At 32.4% G+C, this 25,061-nt stretch overlaps 2 protein-coding genes across 6 annotated transcripts; both read left to right on the top strand.

Annotated features, from left to right (window-relative positions):
• Window positions 1-1,526: 1,526 nt before the first annotated feature.
• On the top strand, window positions 1,527-3,636 carry LOC133698510 (polyubiquitin-like). The gene is made up of 2 exons (XM_062121456.1): window positions 1,527-1,702; window positions 2,303-3,636. Exons 1-2 carry the CDS (start codon window positions 1,643-1,645, stop codon window positions 3,410-3,412), a joined length of 1,170 nt encoding a protein of 389 aa, XP_061977440.1. The 5' UTR covers window positions 1,527-1,642; the 3' UTR covers window positions 3,413-3,636.
• Window positions 3,637-8,900: 5,264 nt separating this feature from the next.
• LOC133699326 (DNA ligase 6-like) lies at window positions 8,901-21,996 on the top strand. Of its 5 annotated transcripts, XM_062122545.1 has the most exons (19): window positions 8,904-11,302; window positions 11,388-11,505; window positions 11,613-11,694; window positions 12,414-12,516; window positions 12,639-12,735; window positions 13,439-13,541; window positions 14,707-14,829; window positions 15,113-15,160; window positions 15,253-15,350; window positions 15,453-15,518; window positions 16,206-16,365; window positions 16,516-16,623; window positions 17,021-17,070; window positions 19,775-19,809; window positions 19,929-19,990; window positions 20,062-20,223; window positions 20,317-20,405; window positions 20,787-20,886; window positions 21,465-21,996. In XM_062122545.1, the coding sequence occupies exons 1-19, from the start codon at window positions 8,986-8,988 to the stop codon at window positions 21,771-21,773; spliced, it is 4,230 nt and encodes a 1,409-aa protein (XP_061978529.1). In that variant the 5' UTR covers window positions 8,904-8,985; the 3' UTR covers window positions 21,774-21,996. The 5 variants fall into 5 exon arrangements, 3 of the variants coding, with proteins under 3 accessions (XP_061978531.1, XP_061978529.1, XP_061978530.1); XM_062122546.1 differs by lacking the exon at window positions 15,453-15,518; XR_009843274.1 differs by lacking the exons at window positions 17,021-17,070; window positions 20,317-20,405; window positions 20,787-20,886; window positions 21,465-21,996 and having other exon boundaries at window positions 8,901-11,302; window positions 16,520-16,623; window positions 20,062-20,084.
• Window positions 21,997-25,061: the final 3,065 nt, after the last annotated feature.

Raw genomic sequence — 25,061 nt, 5'->3', positions numbered from 1 at the left:
ACTCTGTTTAACTATTTATATAAATAGTGATGTAGCTTGATATATTATTTTATGTGTTTGGTTAACAAATTTGTGTCCTAGCTTAATGGTTCACGCATGAGAGTGATAACATGTGTGTTTAAGTACTAAAAGAAGCAATGTTTTCTTTATGATTCAGACAACATGCTTGATATATTATTTTATGTGTTTAGTTAACAAATTCATGTCTTAGCTTAATGATTGACATGTGGTGAAAATAACACGAGGTCAGGGACATGCCCAGGTTCATGGGCCTCCCTCGGGCCCATACGCCTGGGCTTTTGTTAACAGATCAATGACTTATTTAATTGGTCATCTGGGTTGTTTAGCCCTTTTTTATCTTTTGGTTTTTTTATTTTATCCTTTAATATGAGGTTTTTAATTTTTTTATGTTTTCTTATTTTTTTATGATTTTTTAAATTGTTTTAAATTTTATATTTTAATATGAGGTTTTTATTTAATTTTATTTTTTTAATATTTGGTTGATTTTTTTTTAGACCTATCCAATAAATAAAATAATATCAAAATAATTCTCTCACAATATAATTTAAAATCTAGTCAAGCAAATAGTTAAGTCATGATTTTTCAATTTTTCAAGAAATTTCTTGACAATACTGAAAGGTTTCTGACAATCTCTTTACATTAAAAAATTTAATCTAAACCGCATAGAGAGCACAACTAATAAATAGTTCAAAATAAAAATAAAAAACAAAACTTCAGTTTTCATAATGAAGAAAAATATTAACACAAGCAAAACAACTTTTTTATCAACATTAAATGCAGCCATACGACTTTTCAATTACTAATTTTTTTTTCTATAAAAAGTAAGTTTAAGGATGTGTTATGTAGGATTATTATGTAATAACTTTTCTTCTGTATATTTGAACCCATTTACATGTAAATCAAAAATTAAATTATTGATACAAGTACTTTTAAGACAATATTATTAACATGAAACTAAGTACATTTAACAGAGGACAATCTAATCTATAATGCTAACCTAGTAGGTTATTCCTAAAAAAAAAATAAGAATGATGTAATTTTAATTAAAAAAATAAAAAATTTTGTACCAAATTTTACTAAATCAAATAAATTATCAATCAATCCAAGTTTTTAAATGAAATAAATGAAATAAATTATTTTTATATTTTTTCTTTTACTAGCAGAGACTCTATAATCGAAAGTTAAAGTTATAAATTAAAGGAAACAATAAAAATAAAAATTATTGTATAAAAATTTGTTTGTTTTTATGTTTTTAAAAGTGATTCTCAAAAATTTTGAATTTGTTTTTGTTTAAAATTATTTTTTATATATATTTAGATTATTTTGATGTACTATATCAAAAATAATTTAAAAATATATAAAATATTATTTTAATATATTTTTAAATAAAAAAATACTTTAAAAATTAAAAATTATGAACCTTCCAAACATGCCTCAGTATCTGACGTGTAAGAACAAAGTGTGAGGTATTTATAACTTTGATAAAAAGGGGGGCAGAAGAGGACGTGTCTTTAGTGTATGCTTTTCAAGTCAACAGCTTCGCGAAGAAGGAAAGAGTTGTGCTTATTAGATCATCGACAACAATAGTGGAGGAAGGAAGGAAGGGTTTTGAGTTTCACAAATGGAACTTCCAACTCCAAGAAATGATTCTCAAGAAGAAGAAGAAGAAGAAGAAGAAGAGGTCTTAACTCTCCACTTTCTCTCTCTTTTCTTTTGCAGTTTTGTGGATTATTGCCCTTTTTCTCTGTCTATAACAACTTCTTCTTCTTCTTCTTCTTCTTCTTTGTTGTTGTTGTTGTTGTTGTTGTTTTGTAGCGTTTCTTAGCTGTGGTTTTTCATCTTTACACTGATATAATCTTCAAACTTTATGGATTGAAAACTTAATAGAGTCTTCTTGAATCAAATAAACCCAAAACAGAGAGTGAACATGTTTGTTGCTGAATGTGTATAAAAATATTGAATTTTATTTTTTAAGTTCAAGATACATGTTTTTTCGTGTCTTGAATCCTCCAAATTCAGGGTTATTTATTTATTTATTCTATTGGGTTGTTGTTATTGCTTCCTTATTCTAAGCAATGTACCTCTCTCATGGTTAATAAAGGTTTCTTTATATTGGAGCATGTTTTTCTCTACGCTGGCTTGGTTGGTTTATATATATACACTAAGATGTTGTGTGCTCTGTTTTATCTGTGCTTGTGTGAATGGAAGCTATTGTTCGGTTTTATTTATTTTCAAAACTTCTGTGGTTCTTACATAATTTAGAGATCTCTCCCCCTTGCAGATGACTATATATTTGAAAGTCATGAAAACGTCGACGATGAAAGTTCAGAGATCAGATACAATTGGAACTATCAAATCTGCGTTTTGTGAGAAGGAAGGAATTCCTAAAAGTTTCCAAGAACTTTTTTTTAACGGTGACCGGCTCAAGGATGACCAGAGAGTGGTTGATTATGGTATTCCGAAAGATGCCACTCTGCATATGATTCTTCAGAGTTCAGTTGGGGTGAAATTGTTAGTCGTTATACCATCACGCCAGAAAAGTGTTGTGGTTGAAGCAAGGACTTATGATACCGTCCAAAAAATTAAGGCTGTAATTCTTGAGAAGGAACAAATTCTTCCACATCAGTACAATCTTGTCTATGCTGGAGAAGTGCTCGAAGATGATAGGAGTTTGGCCTCTCTGAATTTGCAAAGCGAGCCAACCCTTCATTTGATTTTCAATCCGAAAGATTTGTTGTCATTTTCTGTAATCACACCTGCAGGGGAAACTGTGAAGCTCAAAGTTAAATTCCTGTATTCTGTTTCTGAGGTCAAAGCAATAATTGGTGGCGTGATTGGTGTCCCAGTCAGTGATTATGATCTAATCTACCAAGGCAAGAAGCTTGAGGATTCCAATTCATTGGCTTGTTATGACCTCCAAGAAGAATCTATCTTGGAGATGTCACCCCAGACATTTCAGGTATTTGTGAAGGCGTGGAGTGGGAAAACCATAACTCTGAATGTTCACCAACGTGATACTGTTGAAGATGTGAAGGACAAGATTTTCCAAAAGCTTGGCGGGCCAAGCTATTGTCAGAGCATTGTATTTTCTGGAAAGCGACTTGAGGCAAACCTTGATCTGGCATATTACAACATCAGGAAGAATGCTACACTTCATATGGTTTTCTCACCTTCAACAATAACCACCAAAATGGGATTGTCTCAAATCGGGGCTGAACCGAACTCCTCCGCTAGAATTCGTGATTTAAAGGCTATGATCCAAAATAAACTTCCCAGCACGGTAAAGGAAGTATATTTCCGTGAGATACCACTGCAGGATGAGTGCTCTATAGCTAGTTACAACATCGGTGAAAGTGATGAGCTGACTGTTGTTTCTGAACAGCGCTGGTAAGAGTCTGGGGAAAGATCGCCTGATATCTAGCACAGCCTGGTGATATGATTGTGATTTGTGTACATGTTATGTTGTTTTGTGCTTGATTGCTCATAATATTCTCGGTGCCTATGAATTTTGTGAACTAAAGTAAGAAGAAAAGTAACCTTCTCTTATTATGCTTTCGGTACTTCACAGAAAAAGGGGAGCGAAATAGAAAATGTAATCATCTGAGTTTAGGATCATTTTGTTTATCCTGTCATGCTTCTCTTTTTATGTTCAATTAGGGATTGTTTTTCCCCTAAATTTGCTCAGCTGCTTAAGTGAACATCCCCTCGCATGAAAGAGATTACCATGAATATCTCTCTCTTTTTAGTTGGCGGATGGATCCTTGCTGAATTCAGTTTCCCAGGCTGCAGCTGAGCAGATTTTGTCTTTAAGAAAGTTACGTTGTGCAGTGCACTCAACTCGAGTGATTGGGGAACAGCACGTGAACCAAGCGAATCCATTGTCCGAGTCTACTGCATAGAATTACTCTGAACAGGGCTACAACTTTGATGTCTATCTCTAACCCAGGAACATGAATACACTGTTTAATTTTTTTTATATTACCTTTGATGAATTCTTATTTGATTTAAAGTTTTTTTTGTTTAAAAATATATTAAAATAATATTTTTTTTATTTTTTAAAAATTATTTTTGAAATCTCACATTAAAATAATCTAAAAATATAAAAAATATATTTAAACAAAAAATAAAAATTTAAAAAACGCAGTAATTATAAATAAATACAACTAAAAGAAGGGCCAACTAACAATTAAATTGATAAATTTGATAACTTCGAAAAATATTAATAAAATCATTTTAGGTGACAGGTGAAAAAAAAGGGTTGACAATAGGTTATTCATCTTTTATTAAAAAAAAATACGATCCACCTTCCATCCTTTGTTGTGATTGGCTCTTGGGTTTTTTATTGGCTTCTTGGGCTTTTTTATTTATTTATTTTTAATTTTTTGATTTTATTTTTTAATATGATGTTTTTATTTATCTTTTAGGTTTTTTACTTCTTTTTTATGATTTGATTTTTTTAATCAATTTCATCTTTTAGTAGAGAGTTTTTATTTAATTTTATCATTTAGTGTTGGATTAATAATAAATTATTTTTTATATTTTTTATTATATAATAAAATAAAATAAAAATTAATTTGACCTAGTAGATTTTATAACACAAGTCATGAGTTTGATGAGTTGATCAAGTTAACCTGACATGTTTCTTGTTTTTCTTTTGATTTTTTTTTAATCTACCTAATCGACAAGGTCATATCGAGACAACTCTCACATGATTTATTTTAAAACTAGAACTAAGATAAAAGTTAGGTTGAGAGTTTTCAAATTTAAAATGTTATACTAAGTTTAATAATAAAAACAAATTTCTATGGTTTGCATATTATTCTTTTACGTTTTAAATTTTTTTAGTACAACAATAAAATATAAACTATCAACAAAACTTTATGAAAAGCATAGGAAATCATTATGCATACAAACACAAAAAAAATTATTTGTTGCTAAAGTGAAATTACATTTTTTTTCTTTGGAATAAAAATTAAGATGTCTTGGGGTTGGGAGTATTATAGTTTTTTTATACAATTCATTAGACATTAGTCATTAAAGTATGTCTAGGGATGTATGTATTTTTTAACTTTTTAAAATAATAAAATTATTAAATTGCCCCAAGTAAAAAAAATAGAATGGTTGACAAGCGTATTTTCTGTTTTTATATTTTTTAAGAAATAGCAAAAAGACATTTTGATTTTTAATATGTCTTTACATGGATGAACTTTATTTTTAAAAATAAAATATTTATTTTTAGATAATATTTATTCTATATGCAGCCTTGCATGATTATTACTATTTTTTATTTTATTCAATCAATTTTATATATGTGTTTATTTTTATTATCGTTTGATTTTAATAAACAAATTTACTGAACACAACCAAGTAAATATCTTATGTTGCGCGATCAAGTATCTTAATCTATATTTATCTCTTAATTTTTTTAATTTTATTTTCAGTTGTCATTAATGATTTTATTTGTTTAATTGCACATATGGTTATCCGATTATTTAGTTGGATACTTGCGTAAACTTTTTGATTTACACTTATAATTTTTTTATATAAAAAAACATGTCAAAAAATCTTGTACATCTAATTGTTTTATTGAGAAAAATAAATATACGACCTATAATGGAACATGAGTCGAATAGCTATTTAAAAAAAAACAAAACCAAAAAGGGGAGGGAAATTATTGTAACCCAAGATATCATTCATTATAATAGTATAATTACTAAATTATTCATCTGCCATTAAATCTTTGATCTAGGTATTGGGGTCAAAGTGATTTTTTTTACCATGACATAATTATCTTTTATAAATCATATGAAATTAAATTGATCATTTTGTTTTTTTATTGTACAGTGAAATTACTAATTTAATCCTAAAAAAAAATTGTAATGCTTATTACTAAGGGGAGTATTGATCTTCTCATTTTTTTTTCTTAATAGTGTAATTAATCTAATGTCCTTAAAAACAAAATCAATATAACTCTCTCAAGAGGGTTTTTTTTTTATCATTTTGCATTGATTTTATTATAAATGTAAATGTTACTTAAGGGCATTATTGTAATTGGCATATATTAAATATTATTTTAAAAAAAACTTGGTGGCATATGCGTAGCATGCGCCAATATGTGAATGACCCCTGTACTGTTCGGACGACACTTTCAGGATCATCTAGCCACCAAACACTGCCTTTTGGGGTGGATGTGAATGACCCCTGTACTGTTCGGATGACACTTTCAGGATCATCTAGCCACCAAACACTGCCTTTTGGGGTGGATGTGAATGACCCCTGTACTGTTCGGATGACACTTTCAAGATCATCTAGCCACCAAACGCTGCCTTTTGGGGTGGTGTTTGAAAGCTTTCAATGCCCCCCCCACCCCACACACGCGATAAGGCGAGATGTGTACCAGGATCGCCTTTGGTTAGGCACCAATAACGTTTTCTTTCTTCCCCTCCCTTTGTCTCTCTTTTGTCCTCAAAATAAGTGTTAGCCCTTTCAAAAATTCAAATCAGCCCCTTCACATTTGATTCTTATTCTTTTTATTGCTAGTTTTTTTAATTTTAAATAAGACATGAAATTACAAATGTTTTTTAATTTCACCTCCTTTTATTTTTTAATCTTTCAAAATTAATCCCCGTTGTTTTTATTTCTATTTTTTATTTTGAATAAATTATAAATTCTTTTAATTTTACCCCCTTTTATTTTTTTATCTTTCAAAATTAGTCCCCATTGTTTTTATTTCTATTTTTTATTTTGAATAAATTATAAATTCTTTTAATTTTACCCCGTTTTATTTTTTGATCTTTCAAATTTGGTCTATTTTCTTTTGATTGCTATTTATTTTTTGGGATAGTTTTTAGGTTGTTTTTTTTTTAAATTTCATCCTTCATGAGTTTTTTTTTTCTATCAAATTTGATCACTATTGTATTTGTTTCTATCTTTTTTACTTGGAAAGTTTTTAAATTTGATATTTATTTCTGATTTCACCTTTCAAGATTAAATTAGTTGGGGATTAAGCTTTTTAATTAAGTCCAGGTCAAGGGTTTCACGGGTTGCAAGTTTTAAAGATTTGACTGAGTATAGGAGGTTTTCTCGGGTTGACTGTTTTTTTTTCTTTTTTTTAAAGCTATTTTTTTTTATCCCTTTTGCTTTATTACTTTTTATAAATTGTTTTCTATGAGATTAGTTTTGGGCTTATGATTTGAGTCACCAATTTTCAAAAGTTAATGCGGGTTGATTTTTTTTTGTTAGATTAATTTATTTTAATTGCATCTTTCAACATTTAATTTATTTGAAAATGATCTTCCTATCTTTTTTTTTTCTATTAGGTTATTCCGATCTTGTGTCTATGGTTGTAGAGTTTGTGGGTTAATCGAAGTTGACTCATATTGTTTTTGGTGGCATGAGATTAGTTTGGGTTCATGACCAAGGTCATTGATTTTAAAGTTCGATGCGGAATGACCTTTTTTGGGTCTTTTTTTAAAATTAATTTATTTCAATTTTATTATTCAATATTTGATTTATTGAAAATTAATCCTTGTACTTTTCTTCTTCTTTTTTCTTTTTATTGGTTTATCTCAATTTTATGTTTATAGTTACGAGATTTACGGGTTAACTCATTTTTTCCTATTGCTTTTTTAAATTATTTTTTTATTCTTCAATATTGAGTTGTTCAATGATTGATCTTTATTTTGGTATCATGATTAAGTTAGAGATTTTACATCTTGACTTGAGTGGGCTTGGATCGAGTTTTTTTGATATTTTTTTCTTAATTTTCATATTTCAACATTTTATTTACTAGAGAATGAGATTCATCTTTTTTTCTTTTCATTTTTATTTTTGTGAAGTTATTATGTTCTCATTTAATTTATTAGAAATTAGTTTTCAAAATGTTTTTCTTGTATTTATTTTTATGATATTATCTCAATTTTATGTCCGTGACCATCAAGTTTGTAAATTAACTCGGTTTAACCTTTTGTTTTAATTATTTTTAGTTTCTCCCCGTAACATTGACTTGTTTTGTATTCCGAGTAAGCTTGGAGCGAGTTCTTTTTATTTATTTTTTGTTATTTTTTATTGTTGTATTTTGTTTTTATAATTAGAAATAGTTTGATATACTTAGTGATAAAATTAAATAATGGGGTATAATTGTTGAACTTCAAAATTATTTCTAGATAGTATTTGCCACCCTAAATTATTAGATACCCTACTTTCTTTCACATAAAATATGAAAACTACCATCATAATTATAAGTATTTATCATAGTTTTAAAATCCAACCCGATAGGTCAACCTGGGACCTGGCCGATCCAGAGCTGGAACTGGGTCTGGTTGAAGAAAAAATAGGAAGAGGAAAAACTCGGTGTGACCCAGTTGATCCGGCAAAACTTGGTCAAAAACCAGTTGATTTTTTTTACTAAAAACGACTTCGTTTTGATTTAAAAAAACAGAATTGACCCGAGTAACCCGGTGACCTGGTTAAAACCCCGGTGATCCAATCAAAACCTTGGTGATTCGATCAAAACTCCGGTGATCTGATCAAAACCTCGGTGATTCAATCAAAACCTCGGTGATTCGATCAAAACCCGGAACCCGGATCTTGAATCAAGCCGGGTCTAAAAACTATGATATTTATAAGTTTTATTATCATTATAAGTATCTACGAGTCTCATATTTATGTAAAAAGAGAAATAGTGTAAAAAATCCATGCATAAAAACTATTATGATTTAAAAATAAAGTTTCGATTTATTATTTATCCTTTATATATATATAAACATTTAATTTGTTTTCTTATACTTAAATATCTACACTTAAAGTTGAAATGTGCCCTTGACATTTGACAATATACTCTGTACTCCCTACAAGGATATATAAGCATACAAAAACCTCCTCCAAAAATCCTAGTGAAATGAAATGCCTTTCCCCCCTCCCTCTCCCTCCTTCTCCTTCCTCTTTCTCTCTTGACAAATTTCAATGGCCTTTCAATCCGATCACCAAACCCCACAGTCCATAAACTCACAAACCCTATACTACAAATCCCTCACTTCACTTTCCCTCCAAATCCCTCCAACCCCATCATCCTTCCTCCCTCTCCCTCCTTCTCTCCCTCCTTCAAAACTCATCCCCAAAACCCGTTTCCTCATCGACGGATTCCGCTTTTCCTCCCCTTCCATTACTGCTTACTTCCTCTCCCACTTCCATTCTGACCATTACACTGGTCTTTCCTCTCATTGGTCTCAAGGTATCATTTTTTGTTCCCCAATCACTACATCTCTTGTTACTAGTATCCTTAATGTCCCTGAATGTTTTGTCTTTTCGCTTCCTCTGAATCGTGCTGTTGATATTGATGGTGTTGAAGTTAGTTTAGTTGATGCTAATCACTGTCCTGGCGCTGTTCAGTTCTTGTTGAAAGTGCCCATTTGTAAGAATTTAGAGAATTTTGAGTTGTATGTTCATACTGGTGATTTTAGGTACTCTTGTGAGATGAAAGATGATGTTTTTTTGAGAGGTTTTGTGGGATGTAATACGGTTTTTTTGGATACTACTTATTGTAATCCGAAATTTGTGTTTCCTTTACAAGAGGAGTCGGTTGATTATGTTGTTAGTGCGATTGAGAAGATAGGAGGAGAGGGGTTCAGTGGGGGTTTGGAGAAGAGGGTTCTGTTTCTCGTGGCTACTTATGTGGTGGGGAAAGAAAAGATTTTGATTGAGATTGCACGGAGGTGTAATAGGAAGGTCTATGTGGATGCGAGGAAAATGGAGGTTTTGAAGGTTTTGGGGTGCGGGGAGAGTGGGGTGTTTACAGAGGATGAGAATGAGAGTGATGTGCATGTTGTTGGCTGGAATGTCTTGGGGGAAACTTGGCCTTATTTTCGGCCGAATTTTGTGAAAATGAAGGAAATTATGGTGGAAAGAGGTTACAATAAGGTTGTGGGGTTTGTGCCAACTGGGTGGACTTACGAAGTGAAACGTAATAAGTTTGCAGTGAGATCAAAGGATTCATGTGAGATTCATCTTGTGCCATATAGTGAGCATTCAAATTACAATGAACTCAGGGAGTATGTGAAGTTTTTGAGACCTAAACGTGTCATTCCTACTGTTGGTTTGGATGTTGAAAAACTCGATAGTAAACATGCTGCTAAAATGCAGAAGCATTTTGCTGGGTTAGTTGACGAGATGGCTAATAAGAAGGAATTTTTAATGGGTTTTCTTCGTGGGTCGTCTGAGAATGATGAGAAGGTTGAAATGGATGCTGTCTCAGGCTTGAACGAGGGGCTGGCACAGGAGAAAGAGTTAGTGGAGTCAGTTGAAATGAAAGCCCATGAGAATAATGACACTGTTGCTTGTCTCAACTCCTCATCTACACTGCAAGAATCTCCTACACACAATTTAAGCATGCTAAATGATGAGGAAAGAGATAAACTCGTTCATGAATTGAGTGATTGTTTGCCCACATGGGTTACCCGAGACCAAATGTTAGATTTAATCAGCACTCATGGGAGGAATATTGTTGAAGCAGTTTCTAGCTTTTATGAACGTGAAATGGAATTCCATGATCAAGTAATTTCTCGTAGAGTAACTGTTTCTTCATCTGAGACAGTTCCATTATATGACTCTGAATCACCTTCAAAACCAGCTTCTATTAATACTGATAGTCGAAGTATGGGTTTTCTGTCAATTCAAAACTACAAGTCACCTAGCAAGAATCCTAAACTAAAGGGTGGTAATTCTCCTGGAAAAAGGAAGAGGAGCGTTGGCAATAAGCCTGGCAAGAAATCAAAAATTAATTCAAAGCTGGAATCTGGCGTGTCGAAGCAATCCACCATTACTAAGTTTTTCAATAAAGTTTTGCCTGATGCTTCTCAAGTTAGCGTGGTTGCATCTATATCTGAGCAATGCCCTGGAGATGAAAATTTGTTGCAAAATGATGATGTTACAGAGTCATACAGGGAGGAGGTAGATCAGTTTATTCAGATAATTGATGGCAATGAGTCAACAAGAAGTTATGCTGCCACCATCCTCAAGAAGACAGAAGGAGATATTAACAAGGCTCTGGACATGCATTATGGTGATCCCAAGGGTAACCTTGGCAAGAGTATAGAGGCTTTGGTGGTTTCTGGCAATATGGTTGAGCGCCAGTGCGAAACTGGCTCCTCTTCTGCCAGGGAGAAAGAATTGTTTGGAGAAATAGAAAATATGGTTGATCTATCCGTTCAGGGATCATTAATAAAAAACGTGGATGCAACTCTTCTATCACTACCAACAGAAAAATATAATCCCATAGAGCATGGTTTGTCTCTTCACTTTTGAAGTTGATTAACTTACTTGTATTCTCACATTCTCTCTATGTTGCATTAAGTTCTGAAGTTACGCAGCATGCTGGAATGGTGGACAACCTGCACCATATATCCATCTTGCACGTGCTTTGGACCTGGTCGAGGCAGAAAAAGGAAAGATCAAAGCTACTTCGTTATTGTGCAATATGTTTAGAAGGTTTCCTCATAGGCTACCCTTTTTCTTTATTCATAAAATTAAGGGATGCATTGTGGTAATACTTAGCTCAGCGGGAAGTGTCACTTGCAATTTTTTGTGTCATGCAGTTTGCTGGCATTGTCTCCTGAGGATGTGCTGCCTGCTGCCTATCTGTGCACAAATAAGATTGCTGCTGACCATGAAAATGTGGTTAGTGGTCTTCTTTCTTGAATTTTGTGTTTGCTTTTATCAGTCATGGAATTTAATTACATTCCATCCTCTTTAGGTCTCATTGTGCAAATTTTTTACATTTTGGTTGCAATTATTCCCATAACTTGTGGAACATTTTATTTCTGGTGTTGAATGATCTCCGGATTATGAATTTCACATATATGTTTTCTGGGTCAAATATTTAGAATATACATATGCTATGTAATAGCATTATAATCATGTTCTATTTGCTAGGAGATATGGACATGTTTCTTCTCTTCTTCTGAGAATGATATATGGACTTACTTGCTCACATATGGTTTAATAGTATGAACTTTTTATGTTTTCATAATTGAGCTAGCATCAGTAATTCTTTTTTCACCATGTGTTTCTCAGTTGCCTATAATTCAACTGAATCTTGGTCCAGTCCAAAAGCTAAGCCTTGGTCTTAAAGTAGCTGGGTTCAGTTGCATGGATGCATTTTTCCCCATTCTTTTGTCAGGGCTAAACCAAACCTTCTGTAATTAATAAATCTTTTTATCACTTGGCTCATGTCTTGCTTCATTTAATTCTCCTACCTCTCATCTGCTCTGCTTCCCAGTTGCATGTTTTTACTGAAATGCAATTGGAGATGCCTTATAACTCCAGGGTTGAGGGCTTGGTGATTTTCTCTGAAATAGAAGAAAGAAAGATGTACCAATGAGCCCTGAATTTTTCAGGAACTAAACATAGGTGGAACCTTGGTTACATCAGCTTTGGAAGAGGCATGTGGAACAAACCGGTCTAAAATAAGGGAAATGTACAATAGTATGGGGGATCTTGGTAGGAAAAAAAAATCCCTCAATCTTTGATCTATTATGATTTTTTTTATTAGTTTTATTTTCCTGCTAGTTTTTTTCCATTCAGTATGGCCTGATGAACAAATATATTGTTTGTGGTTAAAGGTGACGTTGCTCAAGAATGCCGACAAACACAGACATTACTTGCTCCTCCCCCTCCCCTTCTTATTAAAGATGTATTTTCTGCACTGCAGAAGATAAGGTATGGCCAGTGTTTGTGATTTAAGATAGAACTGCAACTTTAATGGGATTGTTGGGATGGCTATGAGGATTGTTTTCTGATGTCCTAATTGAACATGTCCGGGATGTGTTTTCTGGTGATGACACTCATTAACAGAAAGTGAACTCAGCTTTAGGAGGCAAGAATCAGGCAAATTTCTTACTAGTAAAGGTCTTTTTTCGTTGATAAATTTTGAGGGGACTGTTAAAGCTTTAATGGGCTTAGGCAGTCAAGTATCATCTTTACTTTTTTCTCTCTCTTTTGTGATATTGTAGCAGATATCACTAGACAATCTAATGGTGCAAAGTCATAGAAGGAGATCATTACCAATTCCAAATAAGATTGCAAAAACAAAATTTTTCTGTGGATTCTAGCGGCTGCTGGATGAAGGATTGCATCCTTAATGATCTGTTGTTCTGATCCATGCTGTAATTGCCTGGAAGTTGAACAATCTTACACTGGAAGTAACTGATTATGTTTGCAGCTTCTTTGTCTAAAAATTAGAAATTAAATAATCGCACAATTATGTTTACTTCTTCTAATTTTAAATTCCTAGATGATTAGAGTAACATGAAAAAGAGTGTGATGATCCAATGTATCTAACCTATCACATAGTTTACAGGGAAGCTCATTGTCACGCAAGTCATTAGCTTCATTCACATTTTTCTCATGTAAGATTCTCCAGTGTACAAACAGGTAGTGGAAGTACTGGTCGAAAGAAGAGCCTCATTGTGAATCTTATGCGATCTTGTAGGGAGAAGGAGATGAAGTTTATTGTCAGAACTTTGGTAAGAGTCCTGCACAACCTTTCAGGATTATGACCATAGTAGGTATTCTATAATCATTTTATTATTCAAGTAGATAAGCTACTGGTCTTTGCTGCTCTTATCAAACAACATAAGGAGACGTATGTTTTAGGGACTTTGATAATCGCTGATTTACGTAATCTAGCTGTGGATTTGAAAAGGTGACAGGATGATTTTACTCCTGAAATCCTAGTTCAGTTTAATAATCTTTTTCACATGGATCTGTACTTGCATCCCGTTGTCTATCTTTATGCATTGAGTTTTCCCTATCCATGCATTTCTTTTAGGAAGGAAGATGAATGCATTGATAATATTATCATGCTTTTCTTCTAATCCATCTTAATTCTTTTTCTTTCTGGACTCTGTTGTGCCCTTAGGTTATTTTGTAAGGGTTACTGACTACTCGTGCACATCACAGAATTTAAGATCTCATTTTTTACAAAGTAAGGCCAGGGAAATTTGCATCTTGTACTCTCTTTTTGGCTGTCTTGTGATCTGAGCATTTAGTTCTAGGAGTTGATCTTCATAATTTGTTGTTTTACTTGTCTTTCTCCATAAGTTCTTGTGATGGGATCAACCAAATAAAACTCAATTTGGAAATCTTCTGCAGTAGCACTTCAATCATATTGTCTTTGTTGGTCAATTTAAAACCATTCATATGATTTGAGTGAGGTTAGTTTCTGGTATCAGTAATTTATTTAACTTTCTCTGAAGGTAATTGTACTCTTGTAATTTCTGGATTTGATGGAAAGAGATTTTAGCAACTGTCCTTAAGCTGGTAATTTATTGCTATATTGAGTCTATTTCCCTACGAAATAGTCAATCCCCCACCCCCCTCTTGGGAGTCTTACACTACCTGGGATTTGGGTTATTAATAGCCGACATACAGAAAAAGTTTCCATTTATGTAAAGAAAAGATGGAAGTCTGTTGAAAAATATCAGTAATTCATCAACTTAAATAAAAAGAGAATGATAAGAAAAAAATTGCAGCTTTGTTGTTTAGTTGCTTGTGATCAGGCACCTTAATACATGTATAGCCCATTTATCTTTTATTCTAAATTCATAGAGATATGAAAGGCAAATATTGAAATAATTTTTAAAAATCTGCTGTGCTGTAGTTTTTTTATTTTTCTTGCTATATGAACAGGTAAGGAATTTACGGATTGGGGCAATGATGAGAACTATCCTACCTGCTTTAGCTCAAGCTGTTGCTTTGAATTCCTTTTCTTCTGATGAATGTAAAGCTGAGAATGTGAAGGAGAAACTTCAGGTTTGGTTTCTAATTTTTATATACCCTGATGCCTGATAACAACATTTTTCTTTTCTTTTCTTTTTTCCCCGTTTGCTTTACTTGATTTAGCTGTATTATATTAAAGTAATGTATTATTTTTATGCAGTAAATCGTAAGTTGAGTGATTTCTGACTACTCATGTACCTTGATGCTAAATGAACTTTTGTCCACTTTCTATGAAAAGTTCAGCTTACATTTCTATACACATTGATGTTGGTGTTCTGTATTTAAATTGTTAATCCAATATTTCTGTTACTGTTAGTACATTTCCACAGCAGTGGTTGAAGCTTATAACATCCTTCCTACTCTGGTAAGTTGCTTGTATTTGACTCAGTCATTTTCCTTATTCTTTTGATGTTTTCAATGTGTTCTTCTGATAAATCATGCCAGATGTTCTAACAGGATTTGGTTGTTCCTTCACTCATAAATGAAGGCGTTGGATTTTCATCGTCAACTTTATCAATGGTTGCTGGGATACCTCTTAAACCAATGCTTGCAAAGTACAGATTTATTTAAATCACTTAAAGCTTATTATTTGTTCATACTGCTCATTAAATATACTGTACTAATTCCTTGACTCATTGTGTGCTTTTGGATGATAGAATTACAAATGGAGTTGCTCAAGTACTAAAGCTCTTTGAAAATAAAGCTTTTACATGTGAATACAAGTGCGAGCTCCTCTTTTCATGACACTCTTTTTTAAAGATTTTTTCCATTTCTTTCTACGTGCTTTTCCCTTTTGATGATGGTTAGGTACTGGGTTTGTGAAGAAAACCTAGTGGTCACATCAATGTATGCCAACTAGCATTTTATGCTTACAACAGTGGAGATTCCGGGTATCACAATGATTAGAGATATTGATAATTACTTTAAGAGAACAGTAGCATTTGTAAAGCCTTCATAGAAATGAAAGAGCCTTGATGCAAGCAAAGATGATACATGTAGCTGATCAATCTCCAGAACATCATTCAATGCCATAATAACTACAAATGTCATTGTTCCTAGCAATATGGTTTTAAATTGCAGCTTGAACTTGAAAATTATGGTCATATTTGTTCCTGCAGCTCTTTGATTTATGAAAAGTCACCATTAGAAACTGTACCTTTTTTACTTGAATCTCCTGTCTTTTTAGCATGTTTTTTAGTTGTTGCCATCAAGATAAGCTCTTTGCCAGATATTTTTATGCACTCAGCATTGTGGAGCTCTTCTTCTAAGAATCATAGTTCAATTGCTGTCTTTCATTGATTGAGTTGGGAAAACATGTTATGCACGTTATGTGATATCCTATTTGGGTTTTTTTTCTTAGATTAATGAAGGATTCCTCATGTAACTTGTTTCTGTATGTATAATTTCAGATACGATGGTCAGCGTGCCCAAATTCACAAAATGTCAAATGGCACTGTACGTATCTATTCACGAAATGGGGATGAAACAACTTCTAGGTTTCCTGATTTGATCAAGATAATTGAGGAATCTTGTAAACCTGCTGCAGTGACTTTAATAGTGGATGCAGAGGTTATATATTTTGCAGTGGAAAGTTTTTTAGTTCTTTTTGTGAATTTTATTTAATTATTATGCTTCAGCTTACATTACATTAGTAAATTATTGTTCCTGAACTGGACAAGATCCAATTGTGTATAAAACTAGCAGTACCTTTTGGATCAGGTAGTTGCAGTTGATAGAAAGAATGGCTGCAAGCTCATGTCCTTTCAAGAGCTATCTTCAAGGGAGAGAGGGAGCAAAGATTCTTCCATTGCTGTGAATAAGATAAAGGTTTGATCTATTGTCAATTATAATGTATCCACTGCATTACATGCGTGATGATGTAATCCTTGAGACCATTTATAAATTGGTAACTAGCACGCGTTGTGCTAGCCACTAGGTGTTTAGAGTGTTTCTGGGTGTGGGAATAAGCTTAATGTCTTCCTAAAGTGATGGAAAACGTTTGTTTAAGCCTGATGCTGGTGAATGAATAATTAGTGTGCCTGGCGGGCTGAGAAAGGAAGAAGAGAATGGGGGCATAGTCAAGTGTTGGGTTTAATTGCCTAATATCTTACTTTATGAAACATCATTTTCCTTTGTCTTGTTGATGTGATATGGTCTAATTTCATTTTCAGTGATGGTAACTAATCTGATTTTGTATTTTCTCTTATGTTTCCACTACACGCAGGTTGATATATGCGTGTTTGTCTTTGATATCATGTTTGCTAATGGAGAACAGTAATTTCTTGAACCTTCTCTTGGAATTTCGTTACAAGTGTCAATTTCTAAGCTACCAGATAAAATTTTGTGAGAGGTGGATTTGAGATTATTTGTGGTTGTGCAGCTGTGCTAACCTGTTTGGTGACTTCAATTTTTTTTAAAAAAAAACTAAAGGAAAGTTACAATAACCCAAGACACAAAAAACTATTCATTATAATAGTGTAATTACTAAATTTCCCCTTGTTCATTAAAACTTTGAACTAAACATGGGGCAAGATGGTTTTTTGACACAATTGTCTTTTGCAAATTGTATGAGGGTAGATTGATTATTTTGTTCTTTTAATTAAACCCTGGAATAAAATAATCTAATGCTTACTATCTAAGGACTTTTTTGTATTTTTATAAATTTTAGAATAGTGTAATTACTTTGATACTTTTAAATACAAAACTCTCATTTGAGGGTATTCAAAAACTGTTGACGCGTGTTGTGGAAACGGTGGTTTGAAATCATTTTTTAAATTGATTTAATTTTACAATTTCACCCTCCTTGGGTTTTTTTTCAGTCAAATTTAATCCCTATTCATTTGATTGTCAATTATTTTGTTTTGGCAAGTTTTTAAAATTGTTTCATAATGAACTTTTTTATTGGACTCAGATCTAGGGTTTCACGTATTGCGAGTTTTTAAGATTTGACTAGGTTTGTGATGTTTTACCAGGTATGCTTTTTTTTTTTCCTCTGGTCTAAGCTAATATTTTTTAATGTTTCACCAATCAATGTTTTTTCAATTGAATTACCTTTACAAAAAAAAAAAACAAAAAACTTTTTTTCAATTTTAAACCGGTTCCATTTATTTAGCTTGCTTTCTATTGAATTTTTTGTTAGTCTTGAAAATGACCTTGTTATCTGAGGTCTTTGTTTTCTATTATTTTGTTTTTGTTTTTTTATGCTTATTCTTCAACTTTTTTTTTCTTTCCAAATCCATTCCTTTAATATTTGGAATAATTTTTTAAAACAATTTATGAGGTTAAAATTCTTTTTCTATTTCATCCTCTTTATTTTATTTTTCTTTTGAATATAGATTTCATTCATTTTATTTTTATTTATTTTATTTGAGATAATTTTTTTAAATTTTTTTTTCTAGGATTTTTCAATGATTTTAAAAATGACCCGGGTTTTCTTGGTTTTTTTTTAATTGTTGCTCTTTATTGGATTTATTTTAGCTAATCAATATTAAATTGGTTAGGAATTGAGTTTTTTTATTTAGGCCAGGTCTAAGATTTAATGGGTTGCTCGTTTGAGATTTTTGTCTAGGTTTAGACAGTTCGCCTGAGTTTTTTTGGGTTTTCTTTTTCTTTTTTTAAAGGTTATGTTTTTTTTCAGTTTTATCATTCAATATTTATATCATTAGTGATTATGTTTTTTTTGTTTATCTGTCTTCTATATGATTTTTTAACTGGGCATTTTTTGTTGTTTTTTTTTTTTAAGGTTTGTCCATATATCAATGTTTTTGCTCGGTCACGTCTATGCCTCAAGTAACATTTTAAAAAAAAACTAAAAAACATATTTGCATCATAAAACAATTTTTAAAATTGATTTTTTTTTTCACGATTTCATCTTTTAAAATTAAATTGGTTAGGAATCAAATTCTTGATTCAACTTGGGTTTATGATTTCATGAGTTGTGAGTTTTAAATATTCAATCAAGTTTAGGATGATTGCTTAGTTGTTTCCTTTTTTTAAGCTAATGTTTTTTTACCATTTTTTTAGAGTTTTGCCTTGTTATTTTTTTGGTTTGACTTCTATATGGTTAGTCTCAGATTCATGACTACAGTCACCAGTTTCAAAGGTTAATGCGGGTTGATTTTTTTTTTCATTTTTAAATTTATTTATTTTAATTTCATCTTTTAACATTTATGTATTGAAAATTGATCTTCGTGTTTTTTTTAACTTTCCTTTCTAGTGGTACTTTTTTTATGCTTTTATTTCTATTAGGTTATCCTCAATCTTATGTCCATTGTCATGGAGTTTGTTAGTTAACCCAGTTAAATTGAGTTTTTTTTCTTGGTTTTTTTTTAAAATTTCAGTTTCGCCCTTAAACATTGAGTTTTTCAAATTTGGATGGGATCATGTCGGTTTTTTTACCTCATTTTTTGTTATCATTTTTTTGTTATATTTTTTAATTTATATTATTTAAATTATCAATTGATCTGGTAACTTGGGTCTTGGATTTTTTTTCTTAGAATTTTTTTCTTACAAAAAAAAATTAAAAACCAACCTGTGGTAAAGCGCTTGCCACAAATCTAGCAGTTTACTGTGGTAGTTGTGTCATGTCGCTAGCTCTCATTGAGTTGAGATTCCATTGTCTGTGCTATAGGGAGAGGATAATTATCAAGGCAATCAGATTAGCTAGTAGATATGGACTTTTACATCTAATATTTGTTCTCAAAATCATTAATCTAAGAAGAGTCTAGATTCCATCAGAAGATGAAATTTTGTTGATATCTCAAAATTAAAAAATTAGATCATTGTCACTCCTGATCTGACAACAAGGTTTGGACCTTTCTGTTCCAGTTTTCAAGATACCTAATCAGTTATGAAAGTGCTTTCATTGTGTGTGGTTCCCAACTGTTAAGAATCAATCAAGCCATACGGATTAGGTAGGCTAAATTTCACTCTTTCCAGAAGTGGATTGCTATTTAAACTGGTTAATCTTCTGTTGCAGGCTGTTGGAGCTGCCTCTCCGCCAAAGGCGACAATGTATGCATTTTTCTTGTTCTTTGAAGATGTATTCTTTTCTTTTATTTAACTGGATAATAACTTCTTTTCCCTGTAAGTGTTGTGTGTTTCAACTCTAACCCTCTTCTGTAATAACACAGACTTGAAAGACTTGTTTTGTGATGAGAGATTAGGTTGTTTTGAATATGCAAAGGAGATGACGGTAACTGCTGTAATTTACCAGTTCACATCATCATTTCTTTTCAGTATTTTAAGTGGCTCTATGCTTTGTAGGTTGAAGCACAGGATGCTTGTTTGACCAATGATGCAACTTTGACCAAGATGAAATCTTTCCTTGAAGATGCTTTGCGGTCCTCGTGTGAAGGGATTATGGTGAAATCTCTAGATATCGATGCTGGATACTGTCCATCAAAACGGACTGACGCATGGTTAAAGGTTTGATGTTTAATAGTTCTTTTTTTTTGTTATCTTACTACATAAAAATATAAGGATGATTAGTTACTGGTTGAACTGATGTTTCTTTTGCAGGTCAAGAAGGATTATGTTGAAGGACTGAATGATTCTCTTGATTTAGTCCCGATTGGTGCTTGGCATGGAAATGGGAGAAAAGCAGGATGGTAGTAACCTTTTCTTTTTCCTCCCCTTTCATAACAGGGTTTCCTGGAAGATTCTTGTGTCATATTTTCTTCTACTTTCTGTTTGCTATGATATAAATACACGAATTAAATTTATTTTGCTGCTATTGATAAACCGCAATGAAATCATTTTGAACAAGTTGGAGATTGGGGTCTGTACTGCGGCACTCAAGTTCAAAAAATAAGGTCAAAGAATGTAGTTTCAGGAAAAAAGAAACTGAAAGAAGAAAAGGAAAGAAAAGTTTGAATGTGCTGTTATGTTCTTTTCTATTCCATGCACTTGCTAAGTGTTTTGTGGGTGTATCCATGACATGTCAAAGTGATGTTGCTACCCTTGATTATCTGACTTTTATCATGTTGCAGGTATAGTCCATTCCTCATGGCATGCTACAACCCTGAGACTGAGGAATTCCAAAGTGTGTGCCGTGTCATGTCTGGGTTCTCAGATGCTTTTTATATAGAGGTAAATGGATTTCATGATTCTCATGTAGATAAGTCTATGCATATGGGCATGTTATCAAGGGTATGGTGGATTTAAACAGAATTGTCATTAGAAGACTCTTAATTTTTAACATTAAGGGGAAGTACCTTCTGATCTTAAATAAATCTTGAGCAAATTGACATAAACATACTTTCTTCCCAAGTATTTCATTATGAACTTTCTTCCCGAGAATTACATGATGAACTAGAGAAGGGTGGTGGCGCTGTGCATATTTCAGTTAGCCATCTAGGTTTCTATAAGGAGAGTACACTGCTATTTACATAGTCAATTCAGCTAGTTGTGCTGTTAGGAGATTCTCTGATACTTGCTACCTGTAGTGTGGATGGATCAGTAACCCAACAGGTGAACCTTTAGAGTGCAATTCTTATTTCTCACAAAAAAAAAAGTTCATAAGAAAGTAAAGAATGCAATTCATGCACATGTAAAATATTTGAAAAAATTAAGAAAGCATTTCTTGCTCGTCCATTAGTGTCGAGCTGATTTGCCTTACTCTCTGGAGTCTATCATTCTAATCCTCCAAGGTAATAACCGAGTTGCAGATGAAAGAATTCTTCTCTGGAGATAGGATCTTGGCCAAAAAGCCACCATACTATCGAACTGTGGAGGCGCCGGATATGTGGTTTTCTCCAGAAGTTGTTTGGGAAATAAGAGGTGCTGACTTTACAATTTCACCTGTTCACCAGGCCGCTGTAGGTTTAGTTCATCAATCTCGTGGCATCTCCATCAGATTTCCAAGATTTATTCACTCCATATCGGATAGAAATCCAGAGGAATGTAGCACAGCAGCAGATATAGCTGAAATGTTTAATTCTCAAACAAGGAAGATGGACGTGACAGCTGAAAGATGATTATTATCCCAGCAATCTCTACATAAGCCCTTGTTGCCAAAGTTTGTTTTAGGCAATGTGTTAATAGGCTATTCCAATTTTTTGTTTATAAGATGGCCTGTTGCCATGTTTTGTAACCTCTTTTGGCTGTTGCGTAGCCTTGTGATGATGCAAACATGATCCTTAGTCAATTTTTGAATCATTATTGATTGAGAGCCGGAAGTTATTTTAAAAGAATTTTTTATTTTTCTTTGTTTCAATAATTTTTTTTATATTTTAATATTGATTTAATGTGTTGATATTAAAAATAATTTTTTTAAAAAAATTAAAAATATATTTTAATGCATTTATAAAAAAAAAAGTATTTTAAAAACAATTTATATTATAATATCAAATCGGTTCTCAAAGCTTTTCGTTGTGCATTATTTTTTTAGGTCTTGTGGTGTTTTGTTTTTAATTTCTTTTTAACTTTAAATTAATTTTGTTATATATATTTTTGGATAGAATATTAATGTAAAAAAAATTAAATATATATATTATTTTAATTCTTTTCTAAATAAAAAGGCCCTTTCACCACACTTTCAAATCTAAATAGATCTTTTTGCCTCCTCTTCGGCTATTCTATCTGTGGCCATGAAACTTTAATCCTTCTGTCAAGTCCAATATATTCATCGACTTTTTAGGCCCAACATTGGCTCGCCAAGTCTAAAATATTTGCTCGAGAACTGAGCCTGCATGGAACCTTGAGTAAATTATAACTTACATCTCTGTCATTTTGATATTTTTCAAGTCACAGAAACTAACTACTATATTGGCTCGTGCGTTGTAGTAGGTTAGTATTAATTTTTAATATATATATATAATGGTTTAAGTGTCTTGGGTTAGATACTCATGCAAGACAAAGTGTCTTGAGTCTGACAGTTATTTACCCACGCAAAAAGGATTTAATATCTATGTCAAATCCAAAAGTCTTAGGTCTTGCAGCAATGTCAGACCTAAGCAAATTGAATCTGATAACTATATAACACCCAAGCGCACCCAAACGAATTGGGTTTAGTAGCCATGTCACACTTAAGTGTCTTGAGTCTACGAATTGGGTTTAGTAGTCATGTCACACTTAAGTGTCTTGAGTCTAGCAATTATGTTAGACCCACATTACTTGGATCTGGCACCCAGGTAATTAGGATCTTGCTTGTTTGTCAGATTCAAGTAAATGTGCGTTCAACGCAGCCTTTTAAATTTAAAAATAATAAAACAATATTAAAATGTCCCTCATGATTATAGAAATGTACATGAAAAACAGCGTGAAACAAAATTCCCTGGAATGCAAAACTTATTTTTTTGTCTTTTACAAGGCTAAAGATGTATTTTAACTATTTAACAGTTTGTGCAATGTAAAAAGATCTTTGGGCAACAAGTCTTAATTTTGTTAACTTTGGGGATATAATAATATTTTTACTATGCAAATAATCGTCAAAAGACTACTATATTCTCGCTGAAACGTTTAATATCAATGAACCTATGAAAAATACTGAAATACTTCCACAACGAGAGTGTCATAACCCAATTTTTGACCATTTTATTTTAATTATTATTATTATTTTATTTACTGAAAAAAAAATGATGATGATGAAAAAATAATAATAATAATGATGGAAAAAACAAGTAAAATGAAATAAATGAAGAATGAATTAAAATTTGGGTTAAGGGCAAAATGATTGAAAGTTTTGGGGTTTAATTAAACTTTGAAATTAATCTAATTAAGCTTGAAATTAATTTAATTAATCCAAATAAGGGTTTAATTGGAGGATTGATAAATTTTTAGACTTAATTAAGCTTGAAATTAATTTAATTCATCCAATCAAGGGTTTAATTGGAGAATTGATAAGTTTTGAGACTTAATTAAGCTTGGAATTAATTTAATTAATCCAATCAGGGGCTTAATTGAAAAATTGATAAGTTTTAGACTTAATTAGACTTTGGATTTAATTAAATTAATTAAATCAGGGACTTAATTGAAGAAATATTAAAGTTTGGGGTCAAAATTACAAAATTAAACTCCAAGGATCACATTGAAAATGGCGCGCAAATGCAGGGGGCCAATTACAGTTTGAACTAGTGGCTTAATTACAAAACGTTTAAAACTTCAAGGGCCAAAACGCAAATAATCGTTAAACTTCAAAACGACGCCGTCTGTGGATACGCTGTTCATCTTCTGCAATGGACGCCCGCCGCTGCCATCGCTGCCATTACACCTGCAATCAATGGTTGGAAGAAACGGATTGTTCTCTGGCTATAAAAGCCAGAGAACGAAAGGTCACAAGGGAGGGGGGTGAAAAAGGAAGAACCCGAAGACGAAAAAAAGACAGTAGAGAGAGGGACAGAACCGAGGGTGGGGAAAGGAAGAAAAAAAAAGGGGAGAGAGAAGGAGGAACGAAACCAGAAGCGAGAAACACAAAGATACCAGCCAAATTTTTAAGCCTTTTTTAGAACCCTACGACAGAAGTAAACCTTTCCCTCACCATTACCGGCCTAAAACCACGAAACTAGAAACAAGCCAAGAGAGAGAGAAACGGTGTTCTGAAAACAGAGCATAACACAAAAACGAAGAAAATTAAGCCGAAACAGAGACGCAGGAAGGGAATACAACGGGGAAAACAAGCAGAAGGAGTAAAAGGAAATTCGGACCAGAAATACCGCCTTCAGCAATCTCGCGCAAACCCTCTGCAAACGCACCAGGTACGTCTTCTGCTCTGTTTCTCCCGCTTTTCTTTACTTCATTCTCGCTGTTTTTTTTTTAATTCAGTAACAAGGGCCATGCATGCGTGATTTAGATCACGCGTGCCTTGTATGGCCCAGCCGGGTCACTGGCTTGAGCCAGTGACTGGGCTGGGCTGGCTGGGTCTAGCCCAGCCCATGTGGGCTGAGCTGGACCCAGCCCCAAAAATAAAAAAAAATATATAAAAAAAATATAAAAAGTATAAAAATAGGAGAAATAGAAAAATAGAAAAATATGTGTATGCATGATTAAAAATAATATAACTTTACTGGTTTATTCACCAACGCCAGAGTCGGGAATAAAATACTGGTTTAAGGAATAAAATACTGGTTTAAGTTTATATTATTTTTATTCGTTATATTTTTTTATTTAGAAAAAATATATGTGCATGTATGAAAAATAAATTTATTTTTATTTATTTATTTACTGACCCCAAAATCAGGAATAAAAACACTGATTTAATTATTCCCTTTGTTTTTTTATTTAACTACATAAAAATAGAAAAATATGTGAATGCGTAAATTTAGCTT

Source organism: Populus nigra, chromosome 7 (genome assembly GCF_951802175.1).
Source record: "Populus nigra chromosome 7, ddPopNigr1.1, whole genome shotgun sequence".
In the NCBI taxonomy this organism is placed as follows: Eukaryota; Viridiplantae; Streptophyta; class Magnoliopsida; order Malpighiales; family Salicaceae; genus Populus; species Populus nigra.
The sequence above is the reverse complement of the archived record's forward strand: the minus strand, read 5'-3'. Positions and strand labels throughout refer to the sequence as shown.

Excerpts from the sequence above, each read along its gene's own strand:
- LOC133699326 (XM_062122545.1), top strand. The coding sequence starts at position 8,986 with ATGGCCTTTCAATCCGATCACCAAACCCCACAGTCCATAAACTCACAA. Across the intron at positions 14,830-15,112 it reads ATGTGAAGGAGAAACTTCAG|TACATTTCCACAGCAGTGGT; the intron begins GTTTGGTTTCTA and ends TGTTACTGTTAG. Across the intron at positions 20,224-20,316 it reads GGACTGACGCATGGTTAAAG|GTCAAGAAGGATTATGTTGA; the intron begins GTTTGATGTTTA and ends TTTCTTTTGCAG.
- LOC133698510 (XM_062121456.1), top strand. The coding sequence starts at position 1,643 with ATGGAACTTCCAACTCCAAGAAATGATTCTCAAGAAGAAGAAGAAGAA. Across the intron at positions 1,703-2,302 it reads AAGAAGAAGAAGAAGAAGAG|ATGACTATATATTTGAAAGT; the intron begins GTCTTAACTCTC and ends TCCCCCTTGCAG.